This window comes from Pleurodeles waltl, chromosome 6 (genome assembly GCF_031143425.1).
Source record: "Pleurodeles waltl isolate 20211129_DDA chromosome 6, aPleWal1.hap1.20221129, whole genome shotgun sequence".
In the NCBI taxonomy this organism is placed as follows: domain Eukaryota; kingdom Metazoa; phylum Chordata; class Amphibia; order Caudata; family Salamandridae; genus Pleurodeles; species Pleurodeles waltl.
Window position 1 is genome coordinate 1,086,417,122 of NC_090445.1, and position 26,805 is coordinate 1,086,443,926.

Here is a 26,805-nt window from a genome sequence, read left to right on the forward strand (position 1 = left end):
GAACATCCTTGGTGGCCCTTAAAGGGGTCAAAGCTCTTGTGAAGAAGGAAGACAAAAGCCCCTTTGAAATGTGGGCTCAGTGTCTGCACTCTTTCTGCTTTATTCTTCCCCAGAGGTGTGCACAGACATGTTTTGTGTATTAACAAGGGAATGTAAGCTGTGCTCTTTTTTGTGCCATTTTTATGCCAAGGTTCTTTCATGGAAATGCTGACTCCACACTCCTTCTTGCAACTTTTACAGAATAATGCCGTGTGGCGGAGTGCTTAGTTGTTAGGAGAAATCCACCCCCTGACAAAAAGACAACCCACAAGACAGACTGGCGAATGTACACTTTTAGTTTACACACTTAGTATGAGATGGTATTTCCTGAGCAGTGTTCCAGGAACTTCTCACTGGATGGTGGCAGGAGGTCCACAGCAGAGGAAGGACAGAAATCCTCACACTGAAAAACAGGAAGTTCTAAGGATTCCTCAATCTAACCTTTCATCCTGTCTGGAGGATGTAGCCAAATGGATGACGGAGTCTAAACTCAAACTCAACGACGACAAGTCGGAAGTAATGCTCACTGGCAGCCACACTCTCTCTAATTCCTTGACAGTCTTTTCAGATGGTTTAAAAAATCTCCCACCATTTAAGGACAACATAAAGAGCTTGGGTTTTTGACTAGACCCTTGCCTTACCATGGATTACCAATCCAAAATGCTTGCTGCATCCTGTTTTGGCCTATTAAGAACCCTAAGGAAAATTATTAACTTTTACCATTTCTGGCCAGAAGACTCCTCAATCAAGCATTAATACTGTCCTGCTTAGGTTATGGTAACTCCCTTTTTCTTAGCTCCCCAAATTATGTAACCAGGAGGTTGCAGATTGTGCAGAATTCTGCTGCGTGACTGCTTAAAAATATTCCCAGACACACTTTTGCCAAATAGGCTTTAGTCTCTCTTCATTGGCTTCCCATAAAGCATCAAATCAATTTCAAGGCTTTGCGCATGACTCATAAAGCCTTGCATGACAAGGGGCCCAGATTTCTTAGACAAAATACGTCCTTTTACGTTCCCACCAGGCCCCTCAGGTTCTCTGCTGCCTTATTAGCTCACATGCCCGCTTTAAGAAGACCAGATGGGGAGGTAATTCCTTTCCAGTAAAGGCTGCACACCTGTGGAACACTCTGCCTTTGGAACTTCGTCAAGATCACACTGAACTATCTTTTTGCTAGAAACTGAAGACATTCTTATTTTCTTCTTAGGTAATTTTGTGGCACTGATAAAATATAGACCTCTCCTTTAGCGCTGGGAAGCCTTCGGGTATCCATGCGCTCTATAAATCATTAACATTAACATTTCTGAGGTCCAGTGTTGGTACTTTTGTAGGGTCATCTTTTTCAGGTCAGGAACATTACTTGAATTCCGGCTACAATCTTCCTAGGAGTACTGCTTGGTGGACGCTTGATGGAAAGACCCTTTGCTGAGGACAAGGGGGATCTATGGGTGGCTCTACAGTGAAGGCCTGCCTAGAAAAACAGTCCAGTCCAGTCTAGCTGCTTGGAGAAAGAAGGAACTGTGAAAAAAAGACAGGGGAAGCATGTAAAGCATCCACTGAGATGTGGGGAATGCACCTGTGTCACCCAGAGCTGTGGTGATTCGTATTGTCCTGGTCTCCTTGCATGTGCACCACCCGGCATGTTTTTCAGTAGGCCCAAGACATATCTTTGGTAATAGCTATCTGTAGATGAGGCTGCCCTAGGTTAGGGTCCGAAGTAAGTGCTCCATTTCCCTCAGGCCTATGGGTGTGGGGATGTACACTTGAATGGCAGTTTCACCGCTGAAATACCTATAAACCAAAAATAAATCAACAAATGTCTTGGATTATACCTGCGTGATTTGTGCTAAGACTTAAGGATCCTAATGTAAAGGAACTGGGTGGCATCTCTAGACCCCATTACTGATCACTGCATAACAAATATTTCGATACTGTGTTCTGTGTCATTATCGGGCAAAATTAAAACCTTCTTTTGGATAAATAAAGCATTGGCTTGACACAGAATTATTATCGGCTATTAATGTTTTATCAAGCTCTGAGTCGCCACTCCCTTAATAAGTCTTGAATCAATCTGCTTTGCTGTTCCAAAACTAAAGTGCTAAAGGCATGTCCTTGGTATTTAATCTTTGTTCAATGGTAAGGTCAGTCCCTACAGAATTAGTGGTAAAAGGTCCCAATTGACACAGTGTCAAGTAAGCCCAAAAGAGTCAGAACCAGTTCCCACAGCCATATAAATAAATGTGTCCAAATGTCACAGAGGAGATTACCAGGAGCCAAGGCTCATAGTTCACAGGGTGTCCCTGGGCTGTTTGTACTGATGCCTGGAGGATTTCAAACACTTACTAATGTAGAGAACCCAACTCATCTCTGAGAAGATCTCTCGCTCACCAGGAAAGAAATCCAATGGGTGCACACACCCCGCGAAACCAGGTGTACCACTTTAATTGATCACAAGCAAGCACCCAGTTAAGAAGTCATCCTCTTCATGGGAGTCACAGGGCCCTTCTCATAAGAGGGCAGGGATGTTCTTTTGCCCTTTTAATAGTCTAATGTTTATCTACGTCCTTTCACCTCACACAGCTTTGAATAAGAACACCATTTCTCGGTATTATGGGAAGGTGTAAACTATTATGAATAGGCTTCACACAATAGTTCATTCTTTCACTCACCTCTACTTTCTTAAGCACCTACTAACTGATGCACACTCACCCTGTCTCAGTACTTTCATGAAACATATCTAAAAACCTTTTTATTAACTGCATAACTTCTATGTTATCTAGAGCTAGGCTCACCATAACATTAGGCTGCTGCCTTACAAAGCAAAGGGCCTGATTTATATATTGGAGGTAAGCATATTCTGTGGCAATGCTTCCTGCCAATAGTCCACCGGCCAAATATATAAGCATGCGCACCACAGTTTGGCTTTGGCCGAGACTACTCTGTCTCCACAGTGGCCAAAACTTTCCGAGGCCTGACGGCGTAAGGGCCTTCAAACAATGGTCTATATGCCTGCCGAACGAGTTACTTACCTTCGGTAACGACTTTTCTGGTGGATACATTAGCTACCTGTGGATTCCTCACCTAATGAATACTCCCATGGCGCCAGCATTCGACGGAAATCTTCTTACTAGTCTCTGCACGTCGACGAGGACGTCACTCTAGCCCACGCGACGCCGTCTGACGTCATACAGGCAATAAGAGGTCCTCGACGACGTGCGGACGTCAGTACCAATCATTTTTTACGTGCATGAGAACAACCAGGCAATGCAATGAAAGAGCAAGGCAACATCCCATTACATTGTAAAAATACACAACATTGCATGAATAACTGTAAATCTTTTTTATATATATATATAACTCTCTCTTTTTAAAATATATATATACACATCAAGTATATACACAAAGATATATACATATATAAATATATTATACACAACATCTATTGCACCCTCGAAGACCAAGAGGAGCGCACTCAAGGATTACTTGGTAAGACCAGAAAGGCAACGGGGAGGCGGGTGGGACCGTGAGGAATCCACAGGTATCTAATGTATCCACCAGAAAAGTCGTTACCGAAGGTAAGTAACTCGTTCTTCTGATGGATACAACTACCTGTGGATTCCTCACCTAATGAATAGAGTCCCAAAGCAGTACCACTCCCGGTGGTGGGTGCCGAAATGGTCAAACCAAGAAATCCTGCAGCACTGACCGTGCAAAATGGCCGTCCCTTCTAACCTCAGAATCCAAACAGTAATGTTTTGCAAAAGTGTGAAGGGACGACCAAGTTGCGGCCTTGCAGATGTCGACCACAGGAACACCTCTGGCCAAGGCCGAAGTGGCCGACTTAGCTCTGGTGGAATGAGCTCTAATGCCCTCAGGAGGATCCTTCTTTGCCAAAGCGTAACATATTTTAATGCAAAGAACAACCCACCTGGATAGTGTTCTATTGTGGACTGCCTTTCCTCTCCTCTTGCCCACGTATCCAATAAACAGCTGATCCTCCAGCCTGAAATCCTTTGTTCTATCAATAAAGAAGCTCAACGCCCTCTTTGGGTCCAGACGGTGCAGTCTTTCTTCCTCTTTGGAAGGATGAGGCGGAGGATAGAACGTGGACAAAGTAATTGCCTGAGCCAAATGGAAGGGTGAAACAACCTTCGGGAGGAAAGCAGCCTTGGTCCTCAACACCACCTTATCCCCATAAAAAGTTGTATAAGGGGGCTTTACTGATAAGGCCTGCAACTCACTCACTCTCCTTGCTGATGTTATAGCTATCAGGAAGACTGTTTTTAAAACCAAATACCTTAAGGGGCAAGAATGCATAGGTTCAAAAGGGGACCCCATAAGGAAAGTCAGGACCAAGGACAAATCCCATTGCGGCATAACGAATGGCTTTGGAGGATATTTATTTAGAAGACCTTTCAAGAATCTGATAACAATAGGGGATTTAAATAAAGATGGTTGGTCTGGAAGACATATGAAGGCTGACAAGGCCGATAAATAACCCTTAATGGTAGCCACTGCACAACCTTTCTGCGCTAGAGACAGAGCAAAAGACAAAACGTCCGATAGATGAGCATGCAAAGGATCAATCTGCCTCTCTCCACACCACGCAACAAATTTAGACCATCTATTAGCGTAGATAGATTTAGTGGAGTGTCGCCTGGCCGCTAATATAACATCCACTACCTCAGGTGGGAGAGAGAAGGAACTCAGGTTGCCCCGTTCAATCTCCAGGCATGTAGGTGCAGACTCTGGAGGTTGGGGTGTAGAACCTGCCCCTGCGACTGCGAGAGGAGGTCTGCCCTGAAAGGGAGACAGAGCGGAGGGCACATTGAGAGTTGGAGAAGGTCGGAGTACCATACCCTCCTTGGCCAATCCGGAGCTATTAGGATGACTAGAGCCCGGTCCTGGCGAATCTTCCTCAATACTCGAGGAATCAAGGGTATGGGAGGAAACGCGTAAAGCAACTGGCCGCACCAGGTTATTTGAAACGCGTCCCCCAACGCTCCCTTCATCGGATACTGGAGGCTGCAGAATAACGGACAATGCGGGTACTCTCGAGTGGCAAACAGATCTACCCGAGGAAACCCCCACCTCTGGAAGATTAAACGGACTTGATCTGGATGGAGACGCCACTCGTGGTCTGCCGAGAAATGGCGACTGAGACTGTCCGCACGCACGTTCAAGACTCCGGCCAGATGGTTTGCTATCAAGCAAATCTGATGGTCCTTTGCCCAGGACCATAGTCGAAGAGCTTCTCTGCAGAGAAGGTACGACCCCACTCCTCCCTGCTTGTTTATGTACCACATCGTGGTAGTATTGTCCGTTAGGACCTGTACCGACTGACCACGAAGGGAAGGGAGGAAGGCCTTGAGAGCCAGACGTACAGCCCGTAACTCTAACAGATTGATGTGAAACATCTGTTCCTCTGGAGACCAAAGACCTTTGATCTCCAGATCCCCCAGATGAGCTCCCCACCCTAGAGTGGAAGCATCCGTTATGACTGTGGCCACTGGTGGCGACTGCTGGAACGGCTTTCCTTGTGAAAGATTGTTGCTTGCAATCCACCACTTCAAATCCACAGCAGCATCTCTGGAGATCTTGACAGTACTCTCTAGATCCCCTTTGTGTTGAGACCACTGCCTTCGGAGGCACCACTGAAGAGCCCTCATGTGCCAGCGAGCATGCGTGACCAACAGAATGCAGGAGGCAAACAGACCGAGCAGACGAAGGACCTTGAGGACTGGAACTACCGCTCTATTTCGAAACATTGGAACCAAATCCTGAATATCTTGAATCCGCTGAGGCGGAGGAAAGGCCCGACCCAATGTTGTATCCAGTACTGCCCCTATGAACAGGAGGCGCTGAAAGGGCTCTAGGTGAGATTTGGGCTCGTTCACCGAAAAACCCAGGTCGAACAACAACTGGGTTGTTGACTGCAGATGATGCGACACAAGCTCCGGGGACTTGGCTTTGATCAACCAGTCGTCCAAGTAAGGGAATACTGCTATCCCCTTCCTTCTGAGCTCTGCCGCAACCACCGACATCACCTTCGTGAAGACTCGAGGTGCTGAAGTAAGACCAAACGGAAGGACCGCAAACTGATAGTGCTGCGATCCCACCACAAACCGGAGATACTTCCTGTGTGACTTGAGTATCGGGATATGAAAGTAAGCATCCTGCAAGTCGACAGACACCATCCAGTCTTCCTTGTTCAACGCCAAGAGCACCTGTGCTAGGGTCAGCATCTTGAACTTTTCCTGCTTGAGGAACCAATTCAAGATCCTCAGGTCCAGGATTGGTCTCAAACGACCATCCTTCTTGGGAATCAGGAAATACCTTGAGTAACATCCTCGACCCCTTTCCTGCTCTGGGACCAACTCCACCGCGCTCTTTGAAAGGAGGGCTTGTACCTCCTGTTCTAGCAACAGGAGGTGTTCTTCTGAACAATAAGAAGGACGGGGCGGGATGAGGGGCGGGAACTCCCGAAAGGGAAGGGTGTAGCCTTTTCCCACAATACTGAGAACCCAAGTGTCCGTTGTAACAGTCTTCCATTTGGTGAGAAAATGCTGTAATCTTCCCCCTACAGGAGAGGAGTGAGTGGGAAATGGTGGAAGCCTAAGGCTGCTTCCCCTGCTGCACCCCGCCAGAGGATGAGGAAGAGGCAGAGTGCTGCTGAGAGGCTCCTCTGGTGCGGACCCTACCTCTCCCCCTAAAAGATCTATAGGGATGGGAAGAGGCAGGTTGCTGATATCTTCCCCGAAAGGAAGAGGAGGAAGAGCCACGCCCAAATCCACGAAACCTCCTGAAAAATCTGGAAGAGGCCGTGGAAGAAGGAGCTTGGAGCCCTAACGACTTAGCCGTGGCCCTGCTTTCCTTAAAACGTTCCAAGGCCGAATCAGACTTGGCTCCAAACAGTTTGTCCCCATCAAACGGGAGATCCAACAATGTGGACTGTATATCCGCAGAAAAGCCCGAGTTACGGAGCCAGGCCTGTCTCCTTGCCACCACAGTTGTGCCCATTGCTCTGGCTACCGAGTCGGTGGTATCCAGTCCCGTCTGGATAATCTGGGTCGCAGCAGCCTGGGCATTTGAAACCAGATCCAAAAGACCCTGGGGAAGCTCTGTAAATGATGAGGAAATGTCATCCATCAGAGCATGAATATACCTCCCCAGGATACAGGTTGCATTGGTGGCTTTTAACGCCAGACTGCAGGACGAAAACAATCTTCTTGGACTGCGCCTCTAGTTTCTTAGAATCTCTGTCCCCAGGCACCGTCGGGAAAGAACCAGGCGCTGATTTGGATGAACAGGAGGCCTGCACCACCAAGCTCTCCGGCGTAGGGTGTCTAGATAGAAAACCAGGGTCAGTCGGAGCCGCCCGATACCTCCTGGCCACGGCTCTGTGAACTGCTGGGGAAGATGCCGGCCTCTTCCACACCTCTAACACCGGATCCAGCAGAGCGTCATTAAATGGCAAAAGAGGCTCCGCCGCAGCTGAGGCCGGATGTAGCACCTCTGTTAAAAGGTTTTGTTTAGCCTCCACCACCGGCAAAGGCAGGTCCAAAAAACTAGCTGCCTTCCGTACCACTGCATGAAAGGAAGCAGCCTCCTCAGTGTATTCTCCCGGGGACGAAAGATCCCACTCAGGGGAAGTGTCCAGCCCACTGGCCGACTCCAGACCATGCAGCCCATCACTCGAGTTCTCTAGCTCTCCTTCCTCCAGGGCTCGTTGGTACTCCTGCTCCTCTAATACACGGAGAGCACGTCTCCTCGAATGAAGCCGTTGTTCAATACGCGGAGTCGACAATGCCTCCGCCGAAGTCGAAGATCGGCACCGATCTTCAGAAGCCACCGACGCCGCGTCCGGCGCCACAGGTAACTTCGGCGCCGACGAAAGAGGAGCTGAAGCAGATGGACCCACCGGAGTCACAGGCCGAAATCCCGACGTCGACGGGATGGAAATCCCCGGGGCCAATCCTTCTGAAGCCACCGGAGCGGCCACCGGCACCGACACTGGCGCCGAGCCCACGTTCCCAAAAGGGAGAAAGGGCATAAAGGGTACCGGCCGAAGAGGCGCAGGATCACCCAATGAAAAGGCCAAAGGCCCAGCTGGAGCACCCCCTGGAGCCATCTGTTGGAAGATGGCATACATCGCATTCAAGAATGAGGAACTATCGGCTCCAGGGGTGGGAAAAGCCGGATACTGGGGTGCCTGTCTCGGAGGCGACCCCGACGCCGGCCTCGACGTCTGCAACGCCGGAGAAAACACCTGAGGCTCCAAAACCTCAATCACCGACGCCTGTCCAGGTGAAGTTGGAGACGCCGGAGAGGGCAACGGCGTCGAAGGATGCGGCGTAACCGTGGGACTGATCTCCCATGTCCTTCGGCGCCGATCCGAAGACCTGGAACGAGTCTCCTTCGAATGACGCCGAGATTCTCTACGGCGCCGGGAGTCTCGATGACGCCGATGTCTTGGAGAAGAAGACTTCTTGTGATGCTTCTCCTTCGATTTCGCCATAAACAGCTTCGCCTCACGTTCCTTGAGGGCCTTTGGATTCATGTGCTGGCATGAATCACAAGTCGAGACGTCGTGGTCGGAGCTCAAACACCAAAGGCAATCGGAATGAGGATCCGTCACCGACATCTTGCCTCCACACTCACGACAAGGCTTGAATCCAGACTTTCTCTGCGACATTATTACCACAGCGAAAGACTACGCAGCAAAAATACACTGTAACCACAAAAGTAACAGTTGCTCCCTCGAAGATAACCGTTTCGAATGCACGGAAAAAAGGGAACTGACGTCCGCACGTCGTCGAGGACCTCTTATTGCCTGTATGACGTCTGACGGCGTCGCGTGGGCTAGAGTGACGTCCTCGTCGACGTGCAGAGACTAGTAAGAAGATTTCCGTCGAATGCTGGCGCCATGGGAGTATTCATTAGGTGAGGAATCCACAGGTAGTTGTATCCATCAGAACACCTAGTTTAGATGGGCAGACATAAAGACACTTTTTACTGCCCATCACCGCCAAGCAAATCCTGGTAGTAAGGACAGTGAAAAACAAAAAATGCTCCTCTTGCCATGGGAGATGACCCTCATGACGAAGGGGGCATTGTTTTTTTATATAAAATCCAGCTTAATGATTTTCTATTTGAAACTAAAACAAATATTAAGTTTGAGGGGTGGCCCCATCATGTTGACAGAGCCATGTATTCAACTTAAATAATCATAAAAAAGAACTGCTGTGACAGCAGCTCCTGCCAATGCTTTACAAATGGCCACCGACATGGAGTTAATTTCTTAATTTGGCAGGTGGTTACTAGGTCAGAACAACTGAGTACTTTAATCTGTCGCCAGACTAAATTCTGTCCACCAAAGACTAAATCAGCCCATAGTCTTTTGAAGTGCAAGGAACCCTCACCATTGAGCTTTGGCAGGGGGGTCTCACAAAGAGTCTTTAAAAGGGGCCAACTGCAGTGCTTTCCAATGTCTTTCAACCGAATTCTGAAGACCCTTAACTTGAATGGTCAGAATGTCAGGCACAGGAGATCTAAAATACAAGCTGTAACAGGGTCGGAGTTCCTGGCAAAGTCATAATAACTCTACCAATGAGGGACAGAAGGACTGTTTTTAAAAAGGTTCAGGCTACCTCACAATAGAGTTTCTGTGTGATGGGTCAGAAAACCTCATCAATGAGGTTCAAAATAACCAAGGGTCTAAACCAAGAGCAGAGAGGCTTGCCAAGCACCATTACGTGAAGTGTAAGAATCTCTTCTACAAGAGAGCCCAAAAAACATTGTCAAAATATCTGGACAAAAAGCTTATATAAATAGAAATTGCAATAATCACACTATGGGGGTCATTCCGACCCTGGCGGTTGACTACCGCCAGGGCCGGGGACCGCGGATGCACCGCCAACAGGCTGGCGGTGCATCCATGGGCATTCTGACCGCGGCGGTACAGCCGCGGTCAGAAACGGGAAACCGGCGGTGTCCCGCCGGTTTCCCGCTGCCCTAGGGAATCCTCCATGGCGGCGCTGCAGGCAGCGCCGCCATGGGGATTCCGACCCCCTTACCGCCAGCCTGGTTCTGGCGGTTTTGACCGCCAGAACCTGGCTGGCGGTAACGGGTGTCGTGGGGCCCCTGGGGGCCCCTGCAGTGCCCATGCCAATGCCATGGCATGGGCACTGCAGGGGCCCCCTAACAGGGCCCCACCAAGATTTTCAGTGTCTGCCAAGCAGACACTGAAAATCGCGACGGGTGCAACTGCACCCGTTGCACCCCTTCCACTCCTTCCACCCCTTCCACTCCGCCGGCTCCATTCCCCTTGTAAATGAGGAGCCTTGCATTCGGAGCCGGCATCCTCATGGAAGGGGGTTTCCCGCTGGGCTGGCGGTCGGCCTTCTGGCGGTCGCCCGCCAGCCCAGCGGGAAACTCAGAATTACCGCGGCGGTCTTTTGAACGTGCAGCGGTATTCTGACGGCGGGACTTTGGCGGGCGGCCTCTGCCGCCCGCCAAAGTCAGAATGACCCCCTATATGTATTAGGAGCTTCATAAGCACTATCTCTGCAAAGACCTCTCTTTAGAAGGTTCATAGGGATTTGAGTGTTATAGACAGGGAGAAGAGAGACCCGTCCATACAGATGAAGCAACCCCCACGAAGCATCAAATCAATTTGGGAAGTGGAAAACATTAATGTGCAGCCTTATTCATCGTTCTGCTTGCAATTGTGCCCTGTTTTTCCACTAGAGACCAGGTCTTTGGCTTTCGTTTCACAACTGACACCAGGGGCAGCTCTGAACCAAGTCACTTGCTACCAGCAAAGATACAACTCCTGCCCAGGCCTAAGCTGGTGCTTTTTAAATACAGGTATTGAAGCTAAGGAGACAGGAAAGGCAACACTCACCACTGACGAGAGGTCCACATTAACCATCCGCCTGTCATCAAGTCTTACTGGTTGCAGGCCAGCTACATTCAGCTTCACAGATGAACTGCGGTAAACAAAGCTCAGCAGCCAGTCTCCCCTTTGGATAAAAAAGATGTGAGGAACAAGATCAACAAAGGCAGTGAAAGGAGAAATAAATCTACCTAGACGGGAAAAGAAGTTAAAGCACCCTCAGAAAGGTGTTAGGACAAGGGCAGCATTATGTAAAGGGTATTCTGTCCTGGTCTGCGCCATGGGGCGCCTTTAAGTGGGTGAGATGATTGGAGACGGGTGCATCAGTTGCTGAAAAGCTCAGTGTACCCCACTTCACAAATGTGTGCCTGCACTTGGCACAATGCTTTACAGACTGCAGAAGGTCTGTTTCAAGCAGTTGGTCAACCCTATCACTTTGCAGGCAGCAACATGGTCTGCCTTTTAAAAGGATATGCCTTGAGTGCTCCATGGGACTCACCTTTCAGTGGTTGTATTGACCTTGCACCACTACTTTGTGGCAAACAATCATTGTGCCCTTTGACAGCTTATTTGCCAATGCGCCCGCATCTATAACACTTGCATGAACAGAGGCAAATTCCCCTTATTTGCTTGGTGGTTCACCCCCCTTGTAAATGAGGTTTCCTCCCCTTGACATCCCACTTGCACACATGTATTGCTGGTACAGTGCTGAGTAGATCACATTGGGGCACAGAAAGCAGGCGCACATGAACATAATGCCCCAGGGGTACTCAGAGTAATACAGACCTGAACAGAGGCATGTCGGGTAGCATAATGTAAAGTGGGCACCTTTAACTCACTTTTCAGGGTGCAGACCTATTACAATTAAAGTAATACCTCCAGGACAGTAGTGCACTTGTGAAGCTGCCCTGGGGCAGAGCATTAGTGAAAGGTGGAATGGCTGTTTGAAGGTGCTGGTCCGCCTTTAACTTCGTAGCAACTGGTGTGCAAATAAAGGGAGATAGAGCAAATTCAGAACGAGAAACAAGACAGACAAAAGACATGAGAGAGGCGCAAGTGAGGAAAGAAATCGCAGAGGGAAGGGAATGAAGAGTTATAAGAGAAAGGCAGAGAAGGAAAAGACACGTGGAGAGAAGCAAGAGACAGAGCGAGAAAATAGTCCCACTAAGGGAAAAAGGAAGAAAGCAGTGAGGGAGGAAAAAGTCAAGAAGGAAACAAAGAATTAAACAAATAACCAAAGAGAAGTAAAACAAGAGACCTTGTGGAAATGCAAGGGACTGAATAATGAATAGAGAGAGTCAAAGGATGTAAGACACCCCCAAAGAGGTGGGGAAATGCAATCAACCTATGAAGAAAAGCAAAATGTTAAAGAAGAACCAGAAAAGGAAAGAGGTTGAAAACATGCCCTCAAAAAGAAGCAAGGGTTAAAAAGACCCTTGGTGAGATGCAAGGAATGAACCAGAAGAGTGAGGGAGAAATGAAACCTCCAGAGAAAAGTGAGTAATGAAAAGCCAAGAGGTAGGACCAATGGACAAGAGAGAAGGAGAATACTCTGGAGAAGGATGAAGTATAAGAAAGTCAACTGGAAGGTAGCAAAGGAGGTAAGAGAAATCTAGAGAGGAGAGGTCAGGAAAAACAGTCATTTGAATAGGGCAATGAAAGAAAGAAGATCTTCCGAGAAGACTACAGGGAGTGCAGAATTATTAGGCAAGTTGTATTTTTGAGGATTAATTTTATTATTGAACAACAACCATGTTCTCAATGAACCCAAAAAACTCATTAATATCAAAACTGAATATTTTTGGAAGTAGTTTTTAGTTTGTTTTTAGTTTTAGCTATGTTAGGGGGATATCTGTGTGTGCAGGTGACTATCACTGTGCATAATTATTAGGCAACTTAACAACAAAAAATATATACCCATTTCAATTATTTATCATTACCAGTGAAACCAATATAACATCTCAACATTCACAAATATACATTTCTGACATTCAAAAACAAAACAAAAACAAATCAGTGACCAATATAGCCACCTTTCTTTGCAAGGACACTCAAAAGCCTGCCATCCATGGATTCTGTCAGTGTTTTGATCTGTTCACCATCAACATTGCGTGCAGCAGCAACCACAGCCTCCCAGACACTGTTCAGAGAGGTGTACTGTTTTCCCTCCTTGTAAATCTCACATTTGATGATGGACCACAGGTTCTCAATGGGGTTCAGATCAGGTGAACAAGGAGGCCATGTCATTAGATTTCCTTCTTTTATACCCTTTCTTGCCAGCCACGCTGTGGTGTACTTGGACGCGTGTGATGGAGCATTGTCCTGCATGAAAATCATGTTTTTCTTGAAGGATGCAGACTTCTTCCTGTACCACTGCTTGAAGAAGGTGTCTTCCAGGAACTGGCAGTAGGACTGGGAGTTGAGCTTGACTCCATCCTCAACCCGAAAAGGCCCCACAAGCTCATCTTTGATGATACCAGCCCAAACCAGTACTCCACCTCCACCTTGCTGGCGTCTGAGTCGGACTGGAGCTCTCTGCCCTTTACCAATCCAGCCACGGGCCCATCCATCTGGCCCATCAAGACTCACTCTCATTTCATCAGTCCATAAAACCTTAGAAAAATCAGTCTTGAGATATTTCTTGGCCCAGTCTTGACGTTTCAGCTTGTGTGTCTTGTTCAGTGGTGGTCGTCTTTCAGCCTTTCTTACCTTGGCCATGTCTCTGAGTATTGCACACCTTGTGCTTTTGGGCACTCCAGTGATGTTGCAGCTCTGAAATATGGCCAAACTGGTGGCAAGTGGCATCGTGGCAGCTGCACGCTTGACTTTTCTCAGTTCATGGGCAGTTAGTTTGCGCCTTGGTTTTTCCACACGCTTCTTGCGACCCTGTTGACTATTTTGAATGAAACGCTTGATTGTTCGATGATCACGCTTCAGAAGCTTTGCAATTTTAAGAGTGCTGCATCCCTCTGCAAGATATCTCACTATTTTTGACTTTTCTGAGCCTGTCAAGTCCTTCTTTTGACCCATTTTGCCAAAGGAAGGGAAGTTGCCTAATAATTATGCACACCTGATATAGGGTGTTGATGTCATTAGACCACACCCCTTCTCATTACAGAGATGCACATCACCTAATATGCTTAATTGGTAGTAGGCTTTCGAGCCTATACAGCTTGGAGTAAGACAACATGCATAAAGAGGATGATGTGGTCAAAATACTCATTTGCCTAATAATTCTGCACTCCCTGTAAAAAATGTAAGAGGCATGAGATAGTCTGTTAGCTGGTGTGGCGGTGATTAGGGAAGCATGCTGGTGTGCTGGAATATGACACTGTAGGGAAACGAACGGGCGATGCTCAATAAAACGTTCTCATCAGAATGAGTCCTAACTCATCTACAACACAGAAGGAGTTTGTTGTGAATGAGCTCACTCGCCGTTATTGATGTACTTTCAATAGTGTTGGATTTGCTTCAAATCAAAAGTCAATAAAAATATTTGAAAAAAAGAAATATACTTTGAGACGACAAAGAGGAGACACACCTTAGTGAAAAAAAGGCCTCAAGGAAGCGAATCATTAGAAAGGCCACTTGACAGAAATGAGCCCTCATACAGGAAGCATTTCAAAGGAACTTCATAAAAAGGGGGCAATGGAGGTGGCAAGAAAGAAAGATAACCTAAAACAAGCATTTGGAATACAATGGTCTCGTGTTTGCTCGAGTTAGAGCTCTTAGAGTTGTAAATTACTGACTGGACTTTTATTGCCACACAGACTGAAAATAACAAGAGGAAGAGAGCAAGGGTGAGCTGGCCCTGGAAAATCCCCCCTCTGCTGTTGGTTTATGTTTACAGAGCAAGCTGGTGGGGAGGAGGGGCTGATTATACACCCACAGTGTAAGACAAACAGGCAAATACTAAGAAAAAAGTCCCTATGGAAGAGATAAACAGGACATGGCATAATAACACAGTACTTTGTACTGCTCCCAAAGAGAACAAGCATTTGCAAAGCAACGGGTCTCGCGCTTGCTCATGTTAGAGCTGATCGCGTTGTAAACTCCTAACCCGACTTTTCGTCTATTGGCAAAAGTGCTTTTATGTAGGTAACCCGAATAAAAGTGAAATTAACTGTGTAAAGCGCTCAACTTCTGCCAAGTGAAATCGCGCTTGGAAAATAGAGAAAAAGTAGTCCATGATCTGACAGAAAACAGCAAGCCTCGCATGTTTTCTGTACTTGGTCACTGCGCTCGAGGAGGGCTAACCACCGGAAAAGGCATGACGTGTGCATGCCTTCCACTAATGAAAGCAAGCAGATTTTACTAGGCAAGCCCACGAACCAATAAAACACACTGAGGTGACGTCAACAGGGCTCCGAGCCCTTTTCTAATAACTAAAGCGTCTCGCTGCGATACGCATGCGCGAGCCTAAAAAGGCAGGAGAAAGAGGCAGAACTGACCACTAGCAAGCAAGGATTTTTGAAGGACACTGGAACCAACAAATGAAATTGCTTGAATTTGCTTGAACCCATATTACAAGTATACTTAAAAGTATACAAAATGTTGAAATCTACGCTTGACCTAAAAAGAACAATGAATTAAAGAGGCTTATGGAGGGCAGCTAGGAAACAAAGAGGCCCTAGGAGAGGAGCAGGCAATTATTAAAGCCACCAAAGAGGACCAAAGACGCAAAGAGACCTCCAGGGAAGCTAAGGAAACAAGCCTTTTCAATGCAACGGGTCTTGCATTTGTTCGAGTTACAGCTATTAGCGTTGTAAAGCAAAAAAAACGCAGTGCGATCGCGCTATGTAAAATGCAGCACGATCGCGCTGCGTGGAAAATAAACAGATAAAGTAGTCCGGACTCCAGTCTGAAAACTTCAAGCCTCGTATGTTTTTGGTACTTTACCGGTGCTGTGTAGGTGGGCTAAACACCAGAAAAGGCAGGACGTATGCATGCCTTTCACAAATGAAAGCAAGCGGATTTTAAAAGGCAAGCCCACGAACCAATGTAAGTGACTGACGTGGCATGGGCGTGGTTTCAAGCCCAAAGAGAGATTACAGAATGGACGAGCACTTTGTGCTCGCCCATGAAAAGGAACTCACTAGGTGACTACAGAAGAAGGCATTCTGGGGATGACAGAGGAAAGAATTTCATATGCAGTCAAGTGAGGGTGTAATGTCATAAAAGTAACAAACGAAAAAAAGCAAGAGAGTGCGGCTAAGCAAAAAAAAAAAAAGTGAGACCTGGACAGAGAGAGGACAGGGTGGGTGAAGTGCAGAGATTAGCTATCGTGAGGAAATTAATTTTTGCTGCTAAGCAAAGATTACGTGCACATAGCATGAGCACTGGGTGTGTTAATGAGAAAAGAGGGTCTTAGACCTCCGGGAATGTGCCGAGGGATGGCGGGGTGGCTTAATGGTAAATGAATCAATGCTTCAGAACATCCAGATCTTTATCTCAGCTGCAAAGCAATGAATCCCTTGTCAACCCCTGAACAGAAAGACTGTGCTGATAAACCTGTCAGAAGCTAATGTTCTAGCTCGCCTCAGAAAGCTTCAATACCAGAAGCGGCTGCAATAATATAACCAATCTAAAAGCATTAATTTATTTTAATGAACCAGTTTAAAATACATCCTGCAATAGTGCCGTGAAAGACATCATCTAGGCATCTCATAAACTGAGATGCATCACAGGAAGCTCTGGTCAGGGGAATTAAGTGAATAACCAAATTTCACGAATCGGCAATGACGAAAAGAACAAATAACAAAACCTTATCAACTGCAATAAAAGACAAGCCATGTTACAATCATGGGAGCAAGTAACAGTAAAGGGTGGGTGCATGTAGAGGAAAGATGGAGGTGCCCAATGTCCAACAAAGTGTGGCCTACCCCGGCGCTCCACCAACACTGGTGCTAATCGCCAGAGCTGGCATCATGTCAACATTTGATGAGGGACTTCGAATGGCAAGTCCTCTTTCAGTTTCTGTAACTTAAAATAGATGGTGTGGGGAGGACAAGCAAACCGGACAAAACAAATGTGCTGGATGCAGAACCACATGCACAGCGTAGCTACCAGATGAAGAAGCATACTGATTTCCATCTGGAAATGGAAACACAGTGTATGACAGAAGATGACAAATGTCACCAGGGGTGGGGTTTACCACCACAGACAAAAGGACTAAATAAGTTTCAATGAGCATGAGCAAAATCAAGAGGTCTGGCATTTGCCACCAGCTGTTGGATTTGTTTATGCTTGTTTTGTCATGCTTTTTGCAAAACGTTTTTGAAGCTGTCATGCCCTCATCAATTAAAAACACGAAACATTGTCTAAAAGCAAAAACATTTTTGTACTAGATCCACAAAAAAAAACTTAAGCTGCTATGGACGTTCCATAAAGGAAGTACTTCGTGTGTACATGCGTCCCTTGTGAAAGGGCAGAATGTTGTCATACACATTTAAGTTAGCCAATGGCTTAACCTAGTTGACTCACTGCCCCATGCTGTATGCTGCAGTGGGCGGAATAAAAAAGCAAACGACACAATAACAGTCCAATTGATGAAGTGGTCTGGCTGAAAATGAAAACCCCTATAAGTATATCAAACAAATCATTTTAGCAAAATAAATAAAAAGGTCTTTGCCACCTCCATACCTAAAAATTGGCTTTCTCTATACAACCATCCATCCTGACAGATAGGACAATCAGAAGGACTGCAGGTCTTAGGCATCCTACAAAGTGGCTCCCCCTATTCCCTACCCATAGTGCTGCCATCCAATGCTGACAGCAGAAAGTGCTTCTTGGAGCTGTTGATGCAAAAGCTGCCCTTAGTCTGATACTGTATGCCCATGTACAGTAAATGACTATAGCTTAAAATTCTAGTTCCCCCTTTTCCACCAGAAGATGTGGACTGTATACTGCTTGGTGCATGATTATTATTAGTGCAGTACCTATTAATAAAAAACATGGGACTTAAGTGTATAACAGATGAGAGGTTAAGCAGACAATAATAACTTGTTCTCAACAGACCTAGTCGGCACAGTGCCAGTAAGGGGTTCAAGGCCAAGATGAAGATCTGGCTTCAAGCAAATTCAATACAACAGCTGAGCAGACCCCAGTAAATTCCCTCACGGAATTCACATCTGTACCATGGTGGTCCATCAGAGAGTTGCAAAGCTCCCCACTTGGACCTGACATCATGTTTGTATGCAGAGATCTAAGATCAGAATACTGTTTTGTTCCTGCTCCTGTTGATATGAAGCCAAGTCTAGCTCTTTCACTGACAGTGGTGCCGTATCTGTTTACCAGAGAGGCCTTTGAGTGATTAAAGCACAATAGAACAAGCAAGGTTTGGCTTCCTTGAGCCTGAGATTCTGTAAGCAACGTCTGAGCATAAAAAGAGATCCAGACACGAGCACTAGGAGTGATTGTCTCAAACACTAGTAATGGATGCCCCCTGGTGCCAAGTGTTTTGACACAGGGTTCTTCTGAGTCCTTAGTCATGTCACTGTTTGAGTATTTTTCTACCTACAGAGCAGGCAGTCTCTAAGAAATACCTAATGCACCTTCCTGAGGACCCAGAACTAGGTGGAACTTCTGTGCATGTTGATTCTGAACAATCAGTTCCTTCCAGTGTTAGTAGAGTCACAACTTTCGGCTCAGCCACAGGTGCTTACCTTTAATTTAGAAAGAGCCTGGCATTATCCTCCTCAGTTACACTACTCTTGGTACAATGACTACAGGCTTCTATCACTTTTTTCAGTCATATCTCAAGGTTAACCAGACCAGAATATGTAATTGTCCCCTCGTGATGAAGCAGTTGCCACATACTTTCCAGTGCCACGTTTTGAAGTTACTTGACCTCCATGTTGGTAGTGGACACTTTTGGTGGATGCTGAATACATCACCAAGTTTCGTCAGAGAGATTTTAAAAGTCCTCTGCCACTGCCCACACACCTCTGATGGAGGCCATACTGAATCTGGTGATTCGTGATTCTCTGGCCACAGGATACCTGTACACTCATAAGTCCTATTCTTATATCAGTGGAGCACTACTTAAGAGACTAAGGATGGATAATTTAGTAATACAGCATCATCAAGAATGAAGAGGATGATGGGATGGAAGGCCAGGTTCACCTCACTCTGAGATACTTTGCAGTCTTTTTGAAAGCTATAAATCATGGATGCAAAATCAAAAAGCAGTATCCAGGGCAGAAATAGTTGACACGAAGGTACCTGAAATACAGTTAGTCATACAAATCCTAGATGTGCTCCAGCTCATGATCAGGCCACCTTTAACCCTTCTAGAGACCAGACAAAAGCCCAAAACTCATTCACAATCTCTGCAGGCACCAAAGAGGAATATAGAGTGAAACTATTTGGTTAATTTGGAACAAATGAAGTTATCTTTCATATTGTATATTATTCTAGACCTGAAGAAGTTTAAGGAGGATGGGCTTTACAAAACACTTATTGGTGGTAGAAATCATGGACGTTAACGGATGAATCAACAATAAATAAAGGAACCTTAGTGAGTTATGGTTAATACACACCCATTGAAACATCTCTATCCCCACACCCCAAATGCATACACTGCATCCCACAATAGCAGCACCTACACAGAAAGAAAGTCAAATTACCCCCTGTTTTGATATTTCATTGAGAGCATGCTTCTGCAGTTTAAATAGTTATTTTCGCACCAAGCTCTCAAATCATGTAGGCATTTTCTTTCATTGTTTAAATCGGCTACAGTTGTGCCTCCACATTTCTCTCCAGTGCAGTATGCATTCCAGGATTACCACTACAGAAGAATCTGTCTCATAGATCCTCTACAGCAAAGGATTTTAATCTTGCTATTTCATATTTAAAAGTAACAAGCTTTGGCAAAGGTCAGCTAGTCTGGACTGCATTGGAAGGACTGGGCTAGGGGAGCAAAAGGGACTGAAAAGCTCTGCTGTGAAGGCTCTGCCAGTATTAGAAAAGCTGCTTCTGCTATTAATAGATCTGTGCTGAGTAATAAACTATTTCTACCAAATAACTTAAGCCATAATGTAAACTCAATAGTACAGTGTAACCCTCTGCGAAATACCCCACGAGCTGTATTGATCCATGAGTGCTCACAACAGACAGCTATATCTGGCTGCAGCCAGATGCTAAAAAGAATGGTGGTCATTCTATTTAAGAAATGTATAACTTAAATAAGTTCAAGAGGAACAAGAGAAAATGCTTAGGATATCGTTATAACGGTGTTAGACACTCCATTTAGCTCATCGTTTCTAAGAATAATCCCATACTCCTCTTTTATCCCATCCATTTCATCTTAAAGAAGGCATATGGTAACAACGAAAAAGTGGCACAGCTATGGGCTCCAGCATTGCCTCCTTTCACTCAGTTCATCGGTTTGAATCATTTTACTGACTCTGCATGAAATTGTTACATGTATGATAATAAAGTGGCCCACTAATGTGTGGATTTTAGTGGTGTTCAAGATACTTGTAATAGTGTTAAAGGTTCATACTAATATTCTCATATAGGACATCATGTGCCAACTGGATGCCCCAATTTATATCTTACCACCCATCAAAATAATGTTTCAACTAATACTTATATGTGAGATTCTGTAGAGCAGTGCAAGTGCATCCTATTGTTAGGTATCTTGTATTTTCTCCATTTATCAAATTACCTTTGTGGTAAAAAATGTTATTGAAGTAACCTTACACAAACATTTGTTATATAAGCTTGTAATCTCCAGGCTCATTGTACACAATTTTTTTGAATAATTTGGTTTTAATTTTTTGTCTTCCTCTTCACAGAGAGCTACTGGGAAAAATACACTGCTCATATTGAATATGGCAAAAAATAATAGCATGGTTTACCATTCTCAAAAGGGAGAGAGTCTGTCAGTAGAGCTATTTATAAAATTAGTTAAAAAAACAAAAGAACCACTCATTCGAGTTTTGTATAGGAAGGTAAATCTTATACGCACTATAGCACTGTATAGCAAGGTAAATCTTATAACCACTACTAAGTTGCTGATGGTGAACATTAGTCTGTTTGCCTCACTTGGCTACTGATTATCATTTCTGGAGTGCCATTCATATACTCTGCTGTACAGCTTGTTTTCAGTTCCCTGGACATACAGGGCTTTCTATTATATTGTTTATGATTCAGCACTGAAAAAGCTCACTGGTTGCACCGTCCTAAGAGTGAACACACATATTGGCAGTCCTATTTAGGAAATGGGGTGTAACTGCAGGCGCACCACTAGGACCTTCGCTGCAATTAATTTATGAATGATGCACAGTCTATGTTAAAGTCTACTCAAGCACAAAAGAACGTTATAAGAAAAACCAGAACAAAACATAAGACCATGACTTGTGTTCTAACTTTCTTGAAGGAACCATTATATATGCACACAGCATAAAATAATGAAACATTATATCAATCATGAAAAAATCTACAGGGTGCAGAATCCTCTGCCTAAATAAGCTTTATGGTGATGCCTAGTCTTATGCTCTGAAACAATACCACCTCCCTCCATTCTACTTTCCAATATTTGCCTTTTTTATCCAAACACCTTTCTTATGTTGAAAAGGGAATGATAAGGTTGCACAGTAGTGTATGGGGGGCAACGCTACATGCCAGCAGGCATATGCAGATCTAGATGTGGACCACTGCAAGAAGCAGCTTGTGGCTCAATTTTCATGAGAAACCCAAGCATGAGTAACAGGAGATCAAACATTAATAATTAGTGTTAGCATAAGACAAGGGTGATGGCAGGAAGTGTGAAATTAAAGTGGGGATTGGCAATACAGACAGGCAGCTGATTATAAATGAAGGACGAGGGCCCAAGAGTTTAAAGTAGGGAGAAGCACATTGGAGTTGGGTGCAGAAGGAAAACAGAAAGTTGAAGTGTTAAAGAACAAACCAGGCATACGAAGGAGATCAGTTAGGGTGAAGTGATGGACAGGGGGGCTGCAGAGTAAAGACAGAGAGAAAAAGCTGAAAGAGGGGTAAGGCATGTTCAAAGTTGAAGAGGAGGTATGAATGCCTAATCAGTTATGTGAAGGTGGGTTAAAGTCAGGGAGAGAGGGTGAGGCTAGGAGGGTTGTAGAATGTTATAGTGTGGTGGTGGTGGGTCTAAAGGCACATCATTGCTCAAGTTACATGTGGAGAGCCATCTGAAGTTTGGATAAAGATAATAGCAGTGTACACAAGGTGGGGTGAAGTTCTGGACAAGAGGGTGAAGGAAGAAAGAAACAATGAATGAGTGGAGGTGTGGATAAGTGAAAACGAAGGTGGGGTCTGTTGATTCAAGGTGGGGTAGAGGTAGGGGGAGAGGACAGAGACAGGGAGAGCTGAAAAGAAGGTCAGAAAATACGGTAGAGGTAAAGAAAAATCATTGTATTGAATGTCCAGATGAAGGCAAGGACAGCCGGATGAAGGTGAGGTAAAGGTAAGGAGAGTGTATAAAATATGTAGTGAAGGTATGGTCAGTGGTCTGAAGGTGGGGGTGGGGGATTCATAGAGGGCTGGAAAAAAACCCAAAGAAAGTGGGATGGGGTGGGATAACAAAATAGGTGCGGTAGACAAACTGTGCGATAATGAAGACAGTGGGCTGAAAGTATCGGATGAAGGTGGGGAGAAGGGAGGAGTCGGATTTATAGTGGAGAATGGCTTACAGTTGCAAGTGAGGGCTTAGGATGCAGAATGGTTATAGGTGTAGAGTGAATATACTGGCAGTGAACTAAATGTGGCTGAATGTCAAAGATATTAATTTCATGTGAGCCTGAAGGAATGCAGGTGGGGGGTCACGTTGTAGCAGAACTTAACCATTAAAACTGGTGCTCAGGAAGCATGGAAGCACAGGTTCAGGAATTGGGAAGGGGGCGCCGATGTGCCTGCTGAACGCAGGGAGAGTGGAAGGGGACTAAGGGCTGACCCTGAGAGGTAAAGACACAGCGTAGGTTTTGGGGAGAAAGATTAAGAGTAGCTGAGGAAGCTCAGAACTCAAAGAGGAGGAAAATGCAGTTGCTATTTCTTAGGCTCTTGTAAATGCTAGTACGTATTAGTCACTAGCGGTCGTGCATATATATTTAAGTCAAATGGCTACATGATCTAGCCATTTAATGGCTTAGTACAGGTGAAGAGAAGGCAAATCTTTGGGTGCTCCTAGACTGAAAACTTCCCCTGCTTCAAAATCTGAACCACATAACTTGGGATATTTACTGTGTTTGTGTTCAAACCCATATACAAGCTGAACGTCACAGACCTGCAGTAACCATTAATGATCCTTCCGGCTACCACCTTAGTGAGGGCACTCCAGTACTTGGCATCACCTTCCACTGGAGCCCCCAGCATCACCACATCCTCAATAATACCTTCACAATCTGTGAAAAGATGAGACATACAGGTTTTATCAACGAAGATAAAAATATTTACCGTAAAATGCATTTTGTAATTGCATTTCTTTGAACACATGACATTCCATTTTTGTACACTGGATTTGTCAGCATGTACCAACAACCTGTATATCTGACGTGATGTCCTTGCTTGGATCTCGTCTTCTGCAGTGTAGCTCATTCATAAATCTTTGAATAATTTTGACCAGGTTTTAGTTAGGTAAGCCCTCATTCCTAAAGTTGTGGTTGCAAACCCAAGAGATACATACACTAGAGAAACAGTAAAGTGGCAAAAGGCATTTATACAGACACAAGTATGTAATAATAATTAGCTGGAAGCTGCCATATTTTAAAACCTCCTTTGCTCAAACCACTACAAATACCCAGATGCAGCGATTTAAAAGGAGTAGACAGGCCTTGTGAAATTCGAACAGGGGTGCGACAATTATGAGCGTAAGATAAACATGGGTCCAAAAAATAAAAATTAAATAAATAATAATTGAGAAAAAGGATTACAAAGTAGAGGAAAAAAGCTCCAAGAAAAAATAAAATGATAGTAAATATTATGGGAAATGCCTCGTAAGTACCCACTAACTATATTGCTGAATGCCTCGCACTATTCCAAACAGTAATCCATCTATAACTACTCTGTCTCAATAAAATCTGTATGTTTCCAATCCTGGATCAAATTAAAATAGCAGATCGACAGTCGGTCTGATCTAGAAATAACTAGTCACATCCTCCTAGTGAAGTTTCATCAGATTAGTGATCCGTTGGTAACTAAGGTAGCAGATCGATTTCTGTACCTGAATTGGTGTTACCATTAAAGAGACATTGTGTTCCACATATTCCACGAAAGCTCAGCTATGAATATAACTTTCTAAGGACATGGACCGTGTGACTTAGTTGAGTAGCACTGGTGATGTGCACAAAGCAACATATTTTCTTAGTCTGTTTGTTTTTTCAAACCTTTATAAAACAGCAACGCTCTGTCTAGCTCAAATATGGGTTTAGGCGTCTGAGATGTTCCCTCAGGTTGTGGGCAAATCAGCAGATGTTGTCTCCTACCACAGTGGCCTGATGGGAGCCACTAAGTTGGTTTCCAGTGAAAGAGTAAGCAACAACTCGACGGTCAATGGGCTGATTGAATCAAATAGCGTCCCAAAAAAAATCTTAGGATAGCTTGCATTGGGGGTATAATTATTGTGAAATATATTTTACAGCCGCCTAAGTATAGTAACACAAAGAACTCTTCTGAGCATGTCAATAGCAGGGTTTTGAACCCAAGGATTTTGCATCGAGGGACTGCGCACATTAGAGATGAGTCACACATTTAATTTAAGTATTTAGCTCTTGGGTTCGGAAATTGCAGGTTTGGCAAACCATAAAATACAATAAGAAGATCCAAGGCTTGTGGCTGCAGTTCTTGCAATAAGATCCAAAAGAGGACATATCCAAGGAGGCCTGTGCAGGCATTGATTATTGTATGAGTGGCCACAACACAGTTATAAGTTGCATGGTAATATATTCTATCAAACCTAATATTTATAATAAAGAGACCAAGTATTTCCTTTTATCATAACCCTTCATATGTTGAAGTGGCTCATCAGCCTCAGTTAAGAGATATGAAGATACTGCTTCGAAGTTGGCAATACTGACCTACAGAAATATCATATCCTTTACACCACCTACCACAATTTAGTAGGGTGAGTACATTTTTTACACCAGATCTACTTAACTAGACTTACCATGCAATGCAGTGGAATCGAATGGTTGATGCAGTGGTTGAGACATATTTTGCATTAAATCATGAGCGCTATAGTAAGGGTATGCTGTGAACAAGACCTTGGCACTACGTATAGGAAAGGCAGACTAGTTCCTCAATGTTAGGATGATGAACGTATGTATACAATTTGTAGATGGATTAAACCATGTTGGATTGGGCCAGGCCCTATGCACAGGGAATGCTAAACATTTCATAGGTCAGTGCATAAAAATTAAATATAAGAAGTACATAGATTTCAAAGGGCACATAATTTAAAGTGGTAGCAAAAGCATGTTGACTTTCAAGTAATAAGAAATCTTTAGATGAATACTTTGTAGGCGGACCTGTGAAATTCACCATTCAAAAAAAAAAATGAAAAAAGATTATTGATGTTTAACAAGTTACTTACCTCCGGGTAACAAATTATCTGGTAGGGACAATATCTAGCTGCAGATTCCTTACCTTTGAATTTCCCAAGCCTCAGACTGGATCCGGAAGATTTTTCGTGAGCAGTACCCCTGCTCGCCAGTAGATTGGGTCAGTTCTGCATGGCGTCAACAGCGTTGTACGTACCGAAGTGATGTCCCAGTCACCTATATACGAGCCACCCCAGTGCGTGGATGTCAGTTACTTTTCACAACTTTCCAAGCCAGGAGCGCAGGGCCATGAAGTGCACTGACATTGGTGTGTTCAAACTAGAGCCCTGAAAGTGATCATCCCTAACCCTAGAAATCAAGGTAAGTAACTTGTTCATCTGATAGAGACACCTAGCTGCAGATTCCTTACCTTTGAATAGATACCCTAGTAATACCGTCCCTTGTGGTGAGCTAAGGACAAATTTACTCCACTAGAAAGTCCTGCAGGATGGAATTGGCAAAATGCTCGTCCCTGCAGACCTAACTGTCCAGGGAATAGTGTTTGGCAAACGTGTGCAGGGATGCCCACGTTACTGCCTTACTTGGACTCCACATGCTATGGTTGCAGATTTACCCCAGGTGGAATGGGCCCGTAAGCCTTCAAGGGCTGCATCTTAGCCAGGGTGTAGCAGGTCTTAACACAGAAAACGACCCAGAATTAAATGGTTTGCTTCTGTACTGCCTGACCTTTCTTTGCTCCAACATACCCCACGAAGAGCTGGTCGTCCACTCTGAATTCTTTTGTGCGGTCAAGGTAGAATAACAATACTCTTTTGGGGTCCAGATGGTAGAGTCGCTCCTCATCTTTAGAGGGACATGGAGGAGCATAAAAGGTCGGCAAGGAGACTGACTATCCCACATGGAATGGAGTCACCACTTTTGGTAGGAAAGAGGCCCTAGTGCAAAGCACCAGCTTGTCTGGAAACACAGTCAACTAGGGAGGCTTGGATGATAAAGGCTGCAGCTCACTCACCCTCCGTGCCAATGTTATTGCCACTAGAAAGACTGTCTTGATGGTAAGAAGCCAGATGGGACAATAGTGCAGAGGCTCAAAAAGAGCACCGATGAGGTAGGTGAGCACCAAATTAAGGTCCCACTGAGGCTTAAGAAAGGCTTAATAAAGGGCGAAGGGGGACATATGTACAAGCCCTCTGAGAAACCTATTTACAATGGGGGACTTCAATAAAGAGGGTTGGTAAGGCAACCGCAGGAAGGCAGACAAAGCACAAAGATATACCTTAAGAGTCCCCAAAGCAGAGCTGTGCTCGGCAAGGGTAAGAATGAAGAAAAGAATATCAG

At 45.0% G+C, this 26,805-nt stretch overlaps 1 protein-coding gene across 4 annotated transcripts in view; it reads right to left on the reverse strand.

Moving 5' to 3' along the window:
* Nucleotides 1–26,805, reverse strand: part of TMCO4 (transmembrane and coiled-coil domains 4) — a 488,865-nt gene that overhangs the window by 69,387 nt on the left and 392,673 nt on the right. For all 4 annotated transcript variants that reach the window (XM_069240165.1, XM_069240164.1, XM_069240166.1 and 1 more), the window contains 2 exons: nt 23,196–23,313; nt 10,946–11,063 (listed from right to left, as the gene is read on the reverse strand). In XM_069240165.1, coding sequence (XP_069096266.1) covers nt 10,946–11,063; nt 23,196–23,313 — 236 coding nt within the window. The remainder of the gene's footprint in view (nt 1–10,945; nt 11,064–23,195; nt 23,314–26,805) is intronic.